This window comes from Saccostrea cucullata, unplaced genomic scaffold (assembly GCF_032062105.1).
Source record: "Saccostrea cucullata isolate Sc308-1 unplaced genomic scaffold, CSIRO_AGI_Scuc_v1 ctg204, whole genome shotgun sequence".
Taxonomy (NCBI): domain Eukaryota; kingdom Metazoa; phylum Mollusca; class Bivalvia; order Ostreida; family Ostreidae; genus Saccostrea; species Saccostrea cuccullata.
The window spans coordinates 60,609-75,880 of NW_026940736.1; the positions used below are offsets into that span (position 1 = coordinate 60,609).

The 15,272-nt window shown below is 32.6% G+C and overlaps 1 protein-coding gene across 1 annotated transcript; it reads left to right on the forward strand.

Moving 5' to 3' along the window:
* Positions 1 to 1,604: 1,604 nt before the first annotated feature.
* Positions 1,605 to 13,805, forward strand: LOC134256160 (uncharacterized). The gene is made up of 4 exons (XM_062738780.1): positions 1,605 to 2,013; positions 12,045 to 12,141; positions 12,880 to 13,218; positions 13,478 to 13,805. Exons 1-4 carry the CDS (start codon positions 1,621 to 1,623, stop codon positions 13,681 to 13,683), a joined length of 1,035 nt encoding a protein of 344 aa, XP_062594764.1. The 5' UTR covers positions 1,605 to 1,620; the 3' UTR covers positions 13,684 to 13,805.
* Positions 13,806 to 15,272: the final 1,467 nt, after the last annotated feature.

Below are 15,272 nucleotides of genomic sequence, written 5' to 3' on the forward strand. Positions count from 1 at the left end.
AATCATTATCCTAGCTTTGGTTTTAACTCAACGTTTAGGGAAATATATGGAGATATAGAGCATGATTCAAGCTCAAAAGACCATTAAACGAAACAAATTTGGAGCAGAGAAAACACAGACCACTAAAGCATGAGAGGTGGGATCATTATAGCATCCCCTGCCGACCGTGACACTTGTAGTGTGCTAGTTGTTATGATCGGGAAATAGCGGGGAAAAAAATCCGTCGACAAATCAGTGTATAAATAATGGTCTTACAATTAGTTTGAAAAAACGTCAGTCAGCATTTGACTTTTTGAATTTTGCTGGCAAGGTCCGTGTATCGACCATAGAATTTACGAGATGGTGACTTTAAACGAAACTGAAGATATTCTTGTTTCATCAAATTAAATCGTGTAGAAATTGTTCCTTGGTAGAGCATGCTCTAGCTGAATCAACTGAGGAATATAAACCCCGTATACAGGTGGTGAAGGTATAATGCTGGAAAAAAAGTTGACGTAAAAAAAAAGTCATCACGTTTAATGTCATCTATTTAAAATATAATTCTTTTATATTTTTTTCCCTCAAATAATAAGCGGTCCTGGGTGCAATATTTTGATGATTCCTCGAGAAGTGTTTTAAAATGCATGTATAGACATCGTGTAATTTGGTAACGTCAAAATGATGTAAAATTAAGAGACATAGAAAAGTAATTTGACGTTACTTTCTGATTTAGTATTTAATCAAATATACGATGCAGATACATGTGTAATTGAAATTTTGTATGAATATTGCGAGAGGGAAATATATAATAAATAATATGCCTCATTTAATGATAAAAAAATTGTCAGCATAATCCTTAAATTTACCTGCTTTTTTATTTCATTGAGATTCATTCAAAACAATTCCATGTCATATCAACAGGTCCTTGTACCAGTCCTTTGTTTTCAGTACAGTTTAGACATATTGTTTATTAGCATTTATTCTTTTTATTTTTCATTCAAAGTCTCTACCCCTATCCCACCTCTACCCTAACCATCGTATAATAAGTGCTTCCTTTTTTGTAACATTAGAACTATCTCATACAATTCATATAAAAAAGGGAGAGAAAACAAATCCGAAAGTTGACACCCACTACTCCCTTCCACTTTGTCAATAAAAGGATTTTTAATTTGGGATTCGATATTTTATTTCGTTTTTTTTCTAGACAAAACAAGAAGGGTTGCAAGAAGGCAAGAGGGTCAATCACAAAGAAGACTGTCCAAATATAGAAATCAGGATTTCAAAGTGTTACGAACAAAATATAGCAATGTGTCATTTTGTTTTCTAGATATTTACTTCTATCGTTTGTGAAGATATGTATTTAATTTTCACTAGGAACAAATTAATACGGAACAGAATCACGGTTAATGGGCCTGTTGTATAATTGCATTAAACGGTAATTGATCTTTTGCATGTGTTATACAGGAATAATTAGAATTTTATCTGTAAAGTATCTCAGGATTTTGATGTTGCTACTTTTAGTGCCAGAATTCTAATTGAAACAATTTTATGTTTTTTCAATAATCGATAGCGGTCTCGGCTCAGACATCAACTAAAAATCTTGGCAGAGTTGGCAAGTCATGGATCGAGGTAGTCGATCTGATGGTTGTCGAAATTAACTTTCCTTTTAAAATCTTCAAAAAACCTTATTTGAAAACCATGAGAAATTTTTTGGGATTTTTTGAGAAATTATTAGCTTTATTTCTGTTGTACATAATATCGAGGGATTTTGTAGCTTCGAAAGTTTGGTCCACGGGATTGAAAAAGCAAGAGGGTGTTCGAATGAAAGATCGTTTGTTGGATTCTGTGAATGGTCTCGGATATATTATGTGCATTAGAGAATGCAAATCCCGCGGTAAATGTGTATCTGTGAGCTATAACAGACAAAATCTAATTTGTGATTTATACTGGAGTAGCATTGAGACAGAGAGTGATCAGTCAAAAATTTTAACAGACCCATTCTTTACATATGTGGATATGGCGGACGTTCCAACTGTGAGAATTTTCAATTTTTTTATTTTTCTCTATCGCAAGTTCGCAATAGAAACTCTTTCCTTATTGTTTTCATCCATCATACTTATTTCAAGTTTTTGAAGAAACTTGTCTGTTTAGTTTTTTAGTATTTGAATGTTGTAGAATTCTTTTCAGCGTCCCCCAAAAGTACAAAGACAATTATCGATCATTCACATAAATATAACAGTGAAATACCTTATTTAAGAAATAATTATCAGAGTATCTTAAGACCAATGGTTATTCACATTAAGAATAATTTTATCTAATATTTTTTTAATCTCCGTGAAACATTGCATTTAATTTAGAGTCACTTGTAGACATCGAAATGATCACCATTTATAAACATAAAATATTTAAACATAATTTTTATTTAAATACAGATATCAGTATTCTTGCATCACATTGTGTACATGACTAATACAGACAGGAACTCAACAAATTATCACATCATTTTGAGAACAGTAAATGACGAATACAAAATGTTTCCGCATACTTTTTCGCAAAATGACACTAGTTATGATCCTCAAAACATCTTCGACTCTACAAATAATCCTTAGACAATAAACCAATGTGTCCTTTATTAGAGAAAAATACCGCTACAAGTAAGTGTAAAAATAGACAAACAAAATAAAACAAACTAAAAACCAAAACAAACAAACAAACAAATAAAAATTAAATACTTTGTAAGCACAAATTGATGAAAAAAAAAAAACTTTTGACATCACAGTTTTGAATCTAACTCGACCGCTTTCAAAAAGGTAAATATTGGTCGTAAAATTGATATATCATAGCTAAGTAAAACAAAACTTCTATCACAAATGAATATATTTTAAAAAACAAAGCTACAGTATCTTCGTTTAATTTAAAATCTTATGCGTGAAAAGAGAGAAAAAAACACTTGCTGTGGATTTCAACTCAACATTTAGGTATATTGACGACGTATTGTCAATCAACAATGGTTATTTTCATTCTTATGTCGATACGATTAATATCACGGTGAGCTTGAATTAAAAGATACCACAGAGTCTGTACGTCATATCTGTTTCATATTTGGATATTTTACTTGAAAAAGACGTTTGTGATAATTTAGTAACAAAGCTTTATGATAAACGTGATAACTTGAACTTTTCAATCGTCAACTTCCCTTGCTTATGCAGCAATAAGCATGTACCTCCATCCCCTGCATACGGGATTAATATCTCTCAGTTGATTCGATACGCAAGAGCATGCTCTCCATATGGACAATTTCTAAAACAAGGTAAATTATTGACAACCATGTTGATGAAACAAGACTATTAATAGTCATCATTTCGTTAGCTCTATGGTCGATACCATGACCTCGTCAGCAAATACAATTTATCATTAAGTCAAATGCTGACTGACGTTTTTATGCTAATTGTATACAATTATTTATAAACTGAATTGTCGACGGATTTTCTCGTCATTTCGCGATCAAGGCAAAGAAAACACGGCGGGTTTGACTGGTCGGCAGGGGATGCTCAAACATCTATGGCACCTATTCCACCTCCGGTGTTTTGGAGGTCCGTATTTGCTCTGCTCCAATTTTGTAAGGTTTAATGTACCTTGAGCTTGAATAATGTTGTTATCATCATATATTTCATTCTGAATCATATAAGAGAGTTGTAGAAAACAGATTACTAAGTATGATAAAAGTGAAGGTTATGAACACTGATCGATCTATAGATAATACACATCTATGTAAAGGCATATACACGGACCACTGGAACGTCCAGAAGTGGGATAAGGTGCCCAGAAGGAGTAAGCATCCACTTTTTGATCGGTCACACCCGCCATGGGCCCTATGTATTGATCAGTCAGACAGAACATTCCGTGGTCAATTTCAGTATAAAATAAAGGTCTAACAATTGGTTTAAATCAAGTCAGCCAAAATACTCAATGATATAATAAACTTACATTTGCTAAGGTCGACCATAGAATCTACAAATTGACGACTTTTAACTGGGTCGTTGAAAACTTATCTGTCAGTAACCTGCCTCGGTTTAAATTGATTGTACCCGGGAACTCTGACGATTGCAGAATATTACTACAAAGTACAGTTAACAATGGAAAAGTTAATGTCATCTAGTTTGTCCTACAGTTTGCCCTTATCATTTGTAGTTTGATAAAACATCCAAACATGAAACAGACGAGGCAGCTAGACTCGGTAGTATCTTATTATCTATAGTTAGTAAAACATCCAAACATGAAACAGATGAGGCAGCTAGACTCGGTAGTATCTTATTATCTATAGTTAGTAAAACATCCAAACATGAAACAGATGAGACAGCTAGACTCGGTAGTATCTTATTATCTATAGTAAGTAAAACATCCAAACATGAAACAGATGAGACAGCTAGACTCGGTAATATCTTATTATCTATAGTTAGTAAAACATCCAAACATGAAACAGATGAGACAGCTAGACTCGGTAGTATCTTATTATCTATAGTTAGTAAAACATCCAAACATGAAACAGATGAGACAGCTAGACTCGGTAATATCTTATCATCTATAGTTAGTAAAACATCCAAACATGAAACAGATGAGACAGCTTTAGTATCTTATTATCTATAGTTAGTAAAACATCCAAACATGAAACAGATGAGGCAGCTAGACTCGGTAGTATCTTATTATCTATAGTTAGTAAAACATCCAAACATGAAACAGATGAGGCAGCTAGACTCGGTAGTATCTTATTATCTATAGTTAGTAAAACATCCAAACATGAAACAGATGAGACAGCTAGACTCGGTAGTATCTTATTATCTATAGTAAGTAAAACATCCAAACATGAAACAGATGAGACAGCTAGACTCGGTAATAACTTATTATCTATAGTTAGTAAAACATCCAAACATGAAACAGATGAGACAGCTAGACTCGGTAGTATCTTATTATCTATAGTTAGTAAAACATCCAAACATGAAACAGATGAGACAGCTAGACTCGGTAATATCTTATCATCTATAGTTAGTAAAACATCCAAACATGAAACAGATGAGACAGCTAGACTCGGTAATATCTTATTATCTATAGTTAGTAAAACATCCAAACATGAAACAGATGAGACAGCTAAACTCGGTAATATCTTATCATCTATAGTTAGTAAAACATCCAAACATGAAACAGATGAGACAGCTAGACTCGGTAGTATCTTATCATCTATAGTTAGTAAAACATCCAAACATGAAACAGATGAGGCAGCTAGAGTCGGTAGTATCTTTTATATTAAGTTCACTTCTATATATCGAATCGACATTGGGATGAAAGTAACTAATTGTTTATTAATAAAACATCGTCGATATGTCTAAATGGTGAGTTCTAGGCCACACCTAGCCTTTTCTTCTTTTCATGTGGAAGTTTTTGCTTCATGGAAATATAAAAACAGGTCAGCTAAATAAATAAAGAAGCACAATTAGTGCCCATCATAATAACCATCAGTTTGTTCGAAGACCCAAGACCATAAACTGAGAACAGACTTAAGTCCAAAACCAATGTAACATTAAGAATAATTAAATGATCAAACTAAACTTAAATTATATGTTTGAATTTGAATGCCATATCAAATTTTAAATTTTCATGATTCATGAAATAGGAGGGTTTTTGATATCTAACAAAATCCCTTTATAGCTATGCATTTTGCAAGCAAACCATTAAAAGATGCATGAAACACCATATAATTACACCTCTACACTATACAGGATAAAAAGCTGAGTTCTCTTAAACCTTCGAAGTTAAATTATGCCATTATTGTCAAAAAGGTACACCTAATTTTTTTTAATAAAGTAGATCAAGAGATTTTTCCTATACAGTGATACATTTGCTATATAAATATTTGAGCAGACAAAACGCCATATTTTTACACCAGCCAAGAAAACCCGCTATACGGTACTAGATTTTTTTTGGAAATTATTGCTTTCTTTGACCTACTTGAAGATTTTTTTCTAAAGAAGTTCTTCAAAACAAATTCTCCATTTCACTAATTTATATTAGAAAAAGTTTGTTCTCTCCATAAACCTACTAAATATTCAAATGAGAAGTTTCATAATTCTAACTTAAATTTCTTTGTTGTGCTTACTGGTTGTTTTTATTTTGCTGTGTTTTGTTTGTTTGTTTGTTTAACTAAAATTTGCTCTATCTTCTTTGTTACAGTGTTTTGACATTTTGTTTTATAGTTGCTGTGTTTGTATAATGTAGACGTCTGTAATTTTACGTGTCTAAAATTTCACGGTTTGTTAGAAAGTTACCTTTCACGGTGGTTTTAATTTCAGGGAAAATCGTTTATAAATATTCAGGTATTATGTCTGCTTTTAGGTAGAAATGAAGTGAATTAATAATAACGATGGTTTAAAGTTCGCGGAAAATTCTTAAATCGTGAACATAGTGAAATTAAAAACACCGTAATGTATTCTAGTTCTACAGTATCTGACAATAAAAATCTCTCTAAAATCTCCTTCATTAACCTATTTGTTATGTTAGGAACTCTGGCCATCAGTATTTATATATTTTTATCCTCCTAATGATAATATTTGTGAATATTTCATTTGTCACTACATATTACATAAACCACTCAGACAAAGTCTGCAAGAATGACTTTTAAACATGACAATCAATAGCTCTTCACTTGTAAGAACTAAGTACCGAAAAGTCACTTTGTCATGATCCAAATATTTCTAAAATTGTGCCCCTAGGCCTGTACATTTGTACAGCTAACCCGTGATAATTTCCGTCATTTTTTGTGTTATTCCTACTTTAAGAATTTCCTAGATTTTTTCGAAGAACCACCGATTTCAGTCTTAGACTTCATTACATCTATGATATGCTCTTCTTAAATTCTCTTAAGAAATTACTTCGTTTCATTTCGGTAGAAACTTCATAAAAAAAAGAAGAAAACAAATACTTCTTGCATATTTTATTGAAGAATTTAACCAGGAATGGGAAAACAAGCAACGCATACGCAGACCCTCTCCTTATACATGTATAATAGGCCAAGACAGAGAAACAAATAAAAATACTTGTACAAGATAATAAACATGATAATAATAAAAAGGAAAGATTATTTAAAAAGATCATAACATCCTAACTGTATTCAAAGTTTTAAAATACTGTTATGAAAAGAACCAGAAGTCTCTGTCGAGACTGTAGCTCTACTGGTTTGTACTTATCAAAAACCATTGCACTATTTTATGTATCTTTGTGTAGTCTACTTGTGTGCCAGCTTATTTTGAAATCAAACTAAAACTGTAGAAGGAGTAGCGTTTTAAAGGAATTTCACAGAAAATTCTATTTTTAGTAACCATGGCAACACCGTTCATCGAAATCAAAAACCGATGCACTATTCTATGTATCTTAGTGTAGTCTACTTGTGTGCCAAGTTATATTGAAATCAGACCAAAACTGTTGAAGGAGTAGTGTTTTAAAGAAATTTCACAGAGAATTCTATTTTTAGTAAACATGGCAACACCGTTCATTGAAATCAAAAACCGATGCACTATTCTATGTAAAAAAAATCTTAGTGTAGTCTACTTGTGTGCCAAGTTATATTGAAATCAGACCAAAACTGTAGAAGGAGTAGTGTTTTAAAGGAATTTCACAGAAAATTCTATTTTTAGTAACCATGGCAACACCGTTCATTGAAATCAAAAACTGATGCACTATTCTATGTATCTTAGTGTAGTCTACTTGTGTGCGAAGTTATATTGAAATCAGACCAAAAGTGTAGAAGGAGTAGTGTTTTAAAGGGATTTCACAGAAAATTCTATTTTTAGTAACCATGGCAACACCGTTCATCGAAATTAAAAACTGATGCACTATTCTATGTATCTTAGTGTAGTCTGCTTGTGTGCCAAGTTAAATTGAAATCAGACCAAAACTGTAGAAGGAGTAGCGTTTTAAAGGAATTTCACAGAAAATTCTATTTTTAGTAACCATGGCAACACCGTTCATTGAAATCAAAAACCGATGCACTATTCTATGTATCTTAGTGTAGTCTACTTGTGTGCCAAGTTATATTGAAATCAGACCAAAACTGTAGAAGGAGTAGCGTTTTAAAGGAATTTCACAGAGAATTCTATTTTAGTAACCATGGCAACACCGTTCATCGAAATTAAAAACCGATGCACTATTCTATGTATCTTAGTGTAGTCTACTTGTGTGCCAAGTAATATCGAAATCAGACTAAAATTGTAAGAGGAGTAGCGTTTTCAAAAATTGTTTACAGACAGACAGACAGACAGACGGACGGACGCCGGACGCATTACTATCGCATAAGCTCTTCTGGTCTCTGACCAGTAGAGCTAAAAATTAAACAGAATGCCATTAACATTGGAATAATTTAACCAACAACAAAAAAAGTCCTAAATAATCTTTTTTTCTAAATGTTATATAATCTTTAAAATATGTTTTTATTATTATACTCTAACAAATACTTAGACACAAATAAATATGTCTCTTCATATTTAAAATACACATCGCATGAAAAAAAACAACTATATCCCGACATCGTATACCGTTTAAAAAACCAGAAGTCTCTGTCGAGACTGAAGCTCTACTGGTTTGTACTTATAACAAATGAAGACAAAAGTAGCAGTTGGGATTAAAAATTTACAACAGCAATAAATAGAATAATGATGCTTGATTGAGCTCTTTTTGTGGAAAGATACTGCAATAAGACTACAGCTGTAGGAGTAGCTATTAATAAACTTTTAGAGTATTTTCAATATTAGTAACCATGGCAACATCATTCCTCGAGATCAAAAATCCTTATATAGAATTGTGTATCTTAGTGTAGTCTACTCGTGTGCCAAGTTATATTGAAATCAGACCAAAACTGTAGGAGGTGTAGCATTTTGAAAGCATTTCAGAGAAATTTCTATTTTTAGAAACAAAGGCAACACCGTTCATCGAAATAAAAAATCGATACACAGAAAGAATTTTAATTTGTAGTCTACTTGTGTGCCATGTTATAATGAAATCAGACCAAAACTGTAGGATAAATAGCATACTGAAAGTTTTTCACAGAAATTTCTATTTTTAGTAACAAAGGCAACACCGTTCATCGAAATCTAATATCGATATATAGAATTATGTATCTTAGTGTAGTCTACTTATGTGCCAAGTTATATTGAAATCAGACCAAAACTGTAGGAGTAGCATTTTAAAAGTATTTCACAGAAATTTCTATTTTTAGTAACAAAGGCAACACCGTTTACCAAAATCAAAAACCGATACACAGAATTATGTATCTAAGTGTAGTCTACTTGTGTGCCAAGTTATATTTAAATCAGACCAAAACTGTAGGAGGAGTAGCATTTTGAAAAATTGTTTACAGACAGACAGACAAGAGAGAAGACGGACGGAAATTTTGAAACATGCATTACTATCGCATAAGCACTTCTGGTCTCTGACCAGTAGAGCTAATAAGGACAAAGCTGCTTTTTTCTTTCTTTTATTTTAAGCAGGAGCAGTATGTGTGGTTGCAAAGACTTCAAGTAAAGTTCTCTAAAAATTCATTCTTAAAAACCATACAAATTCTAAATTAAGCAAAGCCCAAACATTTATCAGAAGAGAATAATATACGCATCCGTAATATACGCACATTTTGCTTAAACCAGAACCACTGAATAATTTTCCAAACGCAAATTTGAAGAAGTTTCTAAACCTTCAGTTAAAATCTAAAAGCAATAACTTTTAACACAAAAGTTCGTTTTTCCTTGCGTATTTTAATATTTTCTTTAAAAACCAAGTATAAGTAATCAATGATTTAAATATTCTTTGATTTCATTTATGAGAAATATTTAAACTATTATCAATATACAATACTTTTGTTTGACTTCTCGCTATAACGTTTCCCACTTTATTACGTCAATACAATGAAAGTAGGAATCTGTCATTCAAATTATACTTTTTAATTAGATGGGAACTGAAGAGAATGCTATTAGAACTTTCCTAATTAATATTTGCATATAGATTGGGATCCATACAACATTTACTAACTTGCCCTCATTAGTTTTATTCAAATAGTAGTAGATATTTGCATAACATGTGTACAGTTATATAATGTGTTTAAAGCGCAAGAAATTCATATATAAGTATATTTGCTCTTGTTTAAAAACAAAAGTAAATTTACTAAATACGTTCTTCTGTGATTTTATGTATTGTACTCTAAATAATACTTACAAATTATAGCCTTTTATAAGGTACAATCCCATGAAAAAAAAATATATAGATAGAGAAAAATATTGACCGAGCACGAAGTGCGAGGTCGTATATGTTTCTCTAAGGTCTATATATCATAGGGATTTACCAAACAATCAAAAGGCTACAATTGTTTTATTATTTTTTATCAGTTAATAAGAAATGTTTTAAAATCCTTCTTTCTAAAACTCAGTACCTTCTCAAACAAGGCATTGTTATGCCATTGCATTATGACGTCACAGTAATGAAAAGCAGCTACAGTATCTGTTTTTAGAAACATCCAGTCTATAAAGACTATTGTGACGTCAGCACTATTGTTGCTTCACAGAAGAAAGATTCCAATTTTAGAAACAGCAGGTCTATAAATTTTTAAAGTAGAAACATCCAGTCTGTAACACTTTTTATACTTGATCATGTGATCCAGTTTGAGCCAATCAGACAGGTGGAACAATAAAGAAAAATAATAAAGTTGTTTATAAATGCATATAATCCATTATTTTATCATTTGTTCTCAGAATTAAAAAAAAAAATGGTTTCCTACTGGAGAAAAAAATTCTTTCATACTGTAGGTATAAAGAATTGCAATGCATACAGTATTATGCTTCATTGATCGTAAAATTAAAAAGCATCTAGTTCAGGATTATATTCCTGTGAAATTAAACGGAAAATTGTAATATATATATATATTAGTCATGGATACGTGCAAATCTGTAAAAGTAAATATCTTATGCCAAGAGGTTCATCTATGGTGTTTTTATTTGATTAGTTTTTCACAAATCTCTCTCTCTCTCTCTCTCTCTCTCTCTCTCTCTCTCCTAGTAATCTTTTAATTCCTCCCCTATAATTCATTGTTTCATTTTTTTTCAAAAACAACATTTTGAACCATAGGTTTGCTTTTTTCATCTAATATTACGCTCAACGAAGAATCACTCTGTATTCCAAATGCTTAAATAAAAGAATTCTAGCTCTTTCTCCAGTATGGAGGTTTTCTTGGGAATGTAATGAAAAAAAAGAATAGTATATGTAGAAAACATAATGGATTTACTAACGGTACACAAACTCACTAGAGAATGCATTCCAAATAAATTTTTGCATGCTGGAGCAAATTTGCCCATGGAAAATACTGTATACAGGGTTATTTTCGCCCCGTGTTATTTTCGCCCTTTCACACTTGAAAACAATTTTGTCCCCATTTATATTCGCCCAGTCATAGTTTTGTTTAAGAAATTATACTGTATTCTTTGAATTCGCCCCGTTTCAAATTTTCCCAAATGATAGGGCGAAATGGGGTGAAAATAAAACGGGGGCGAAAATTTCCCTGTATACAGTATATTCATATAATACAGTTTCTTACCCATGAGCAAGGTACTACATGTACGAGGACAATAGGTATTCTATTACCAATCATGAAGCAGGTGTTTACCTGCTTGAGTTTTTCTGTTTTTATGTGAAAAAAGATTAAGCATTGAGCTTTGTTTATACAGATGAACGTGTTGTTCAGCTAGTCAAAGCCTTTTCATAATTATACATAAATTTAAAATTGCACAAGAAACAGTTCATATTCAAACTCTTTAACTTTATTATTGACGACGGATTTTTTCCGTTACTTCCCAATCATGACAAGGAGCACACGTTGCGTGTGACCGGTCGGCAGGGGATGCTCACACCTCCATTGTACCTGATCCCACTTCTGATGTTTTGTAGACCTGTCCATGATTGCTCTCCTTCTATTTTGTATTATTTCATGGACTTTTGAGCCTGAATATTGATCGTAATCTCCATATATTTCATTCCAGACTATGGCACCTTCTTACACAACACAGACAAATAATGGATCCACGAACATGAAATGTGTACAGCTGAGTAGTAAGAAGACAGTATGTGTCAACACAGGTAGTATCATTTTTCAATTCCATGAAAACATTGTCTTTAGCAGTTTTTAAAGGTTAAATTCTAAAATATCGAAAAAGATCAAATTTACCAATACATATAAAAAGAAAATTGATGGGGTTTTTCACTCTGAGGAAAACAGCTTGATAGCGAAGCAGAGGGATTAGTAGCAATAAAGCTCCTTTTCATATCGAATTGACAGGAAGCATAATACCGAATCTCTAATTAAGTTGGAAATCTAGTTAAAATCTGTGTACAGGAACCTTTGCATTGAAAATTTCCAACGGCAAAATAGAAGTCTTCCGTGTTAGTAAGCTTTATACTGGTCATTTACCCCTTTCCTGTAGATGCATGGGTTAATTGCATTAGTTCGTAAAGTCAGCTAGATTCTAAAAAGACTGTTCCCTTAAATTTCAACAGACACTGAAACACTTTCGCTGCCATTACAGAAATAATTAAATTCTTGTATGCTAAAGTCAATAAAATATAACTCATTTTATGCAGAGACATTGATTATAGATGTACAACGCTAGTGGGAAATTATTTTACCCTCTAGTGACAATGTCTCTTTTATTTTATTCCCTTGTCATAACTATATTAATGATTAATCTATGAAAGCTCGTTGCATGCTAAGTTACATAACGTTTGAAGTATTCATTAAAAAGTCTCTATGAAATTAACCTGTTCAGTAGATGTAGTTCTGCTATAGTGATAAATACAAAAAACAATTCACTTTTCCAGTTTCAGCTTTAACACAAACTACCGCTTCCGCGCCTTTGTCTACACAACCGTCAACATTGATGTCAGTTTCACTTCCTATAGAATCAACATCTACAGCATCAACCACTGTGGACCTTACAACTGAAGCCGTGTTAACAACCTCTACATTACCAGTATGTCCATCGCAGTATATACTGAGCGATAATAAGAAGTTATGTATTTCTCTTGTGCAGACCAAAATGTCACGTGACGATGCCAAAACAGAGTGCAGAACAACGACCAACAGCGTATTACTATTGATTGATTCAGCTGAAACACAAAGTACTGTTGAAACTTTTTTGACGCAACATTTTGGCTCAGGTTTGTTTCTACTCTTATTGAAGAGATACCTTTCACCCCCGAATTCAAAGAAGGACAAATTAAAAATGAATGTTTCATCTCTTCTTGCAGTAGATAGAGTACCATACATTGTGGTCCTCCTCCTCTCGAGCATTTGTCAAATAAAAATCGCCCCCTTTGTATTTCTCCACAAAAGAATTATTTTCTGCTTGTGTCTGTAACATAAAATTGTTTTAAATGATATCTGTATCAACATATTTGATATCGATTTTAATTGCAGGTTTATCAGAGAAAGAACTGTGGATAGATGGAACATATCAGAATTCACAGTGGTCATCATCTTTCGGTGTATTAACATATACAAACTGGGAAAAGTCCAGAAAGGGAAACGAAGATTGTATTCTATTTAAGATGAAAAGTGGCGAGTGGAAGCCCTCTAAATGTAATCGTGATAAATTTTTCTTATGTCAGATACAGATTTCATAGATTTCCCATATCACATGAGTAGAATGGAAGTCTAAGATACATCAGATAAGTGCTCTATGCAAAAGGATTTTATACATTATTACTGTTATGTTGAAGCATTCTAATAAAATATATTTCATGTTTTCGATTTTCGTTCCTAGAATCACATAGAATCAATGTACAAACAACTGCCTACTCGGTACTTTATCGCCTGTTTGGTATTCAACATAAAATCCTTGCTGATTCTAGTCGAGACAAAATGTCAATTGCCTCGTTAAAATAGGATCCAATCAACTGTAGATTCAATTTACAAATAGAGGGATCAGGAAGAGAGTGATAAAATCAACACGTGAAAAAACTAACTACGCAGTCACTGAAGCTTTGTTAAGTAACCCTTGACCATGTGCATTTCCCTTGAAGAAAAAAAATTGTGATATCATCTCACTTGGAGCTCTAGGGACGTTTAGTCCTCCATGAACCCCGACCCAATGTCTGATGTTTTCGAGGTCCGTATTTGCTCTGTTACCGATTCGTTTCAAATGACTTTTGAACTTGATTACAGTTCGTTATTTCTATATTTCATTGAAGAAACTGGTATTAGATGTTTTCCTAAGATATAATGCGTGGGCAGCGTCCGTTCATCAGTCTGTTCTGTACAAAAGTTATTAATATTTAGAATAAAACATGGAGATAACAAACAGTTTTCAAGATCAAAAGTCTAGAAAAAAACAATACAAAATAGGAGTAGAGCAAACACGAACCTCCAAAACATCCGAGGTGTGATCAGGTGCCATGGAGGAATGAGCATCTCCTGCCGACCGGCTACACTCGCTGTATGCTTTTTGTCATGATCGGGAAATAATGGATAAATCCGTCGTCAATTCGTGTATAAATAATTAGTAAATATTTAATAAATATAGTTATTAGTAAATAATTAGGAAATATAAATAACTAACAATTAGTATGAAAAACGTCAGTCAGCATTTGAATCAATGATAAATTGTATTTGCTGACAAGGTGTATCGACCATAGAACTTAAGAAATGATGCCTTTAAACGAGGAGTGATGAAAAATCGAGTTTTTTATCAATGATATAATGATTCTTTCTAAATCTGACTTGCAATTGTTTTTTTTTTCTGAGGTATTGGTACGGAATACAAATGGAGGTGTAGAATAGGGTATTGACCAAAGACAGTGAAATAAATCCTCACTCAAAAGGACTCTTTCCTTTTCGAAGAATAACACGATAAATTTTCGGGGTATATTTTATCTCAGCTATAGACCTGTAACTCAGGCATCACATCCAGATGTGGATGAAGTTTTTTTTTTCATGCATTGAGAATTTTGAATACATTCTTAGCTCGAGTGTTTACTCTTGAGGCGCTGAGTATGAAGTGGGATCTGACTACGGATTGTGGACATCAGTCCTTTGGATTAGACTATTTTGTAGTTTAAAAACTGACATTCCGTAGTGCATTAAGAGCTGCAAAAAAAAAAGATCCTTGACTTTTCAGTGAGAAAACAACTAAATGTCAATACGTGCTGTCCCAATAACTTGGCAATAAGAGAAGAAAATATTCGAAGTATGAAAAAAATATTACACAGGTATC

What these genes read in the sequence shown, in the direction of transcription:
- LOC134256160 (XM_062738780.1), top strand. Translation starts at nt 1,621, where the DNA reads ATGGTTGTCGAAATTAACTTTCCTTTTAAAATCTTCAAAAAACCTTAT. An exon ending in GACAGTATGTGTCAACACAG is followed by an intron (nt 12,142 to 12,879) that starts GTAGTATCATTT and finishes TCACTTTTCCAG; the next exon opens with TTTCAGCTTTAACACAAACT. An exon ending in GACGCAACATTTTGGCTCAG is followed by an intron (nt 13,219 to 13,477) that starts GTTTGTTTCTAC and finishes TTTTAATTGCAG; the next exon opens with GTTTATCAGAGAAAGAACTG.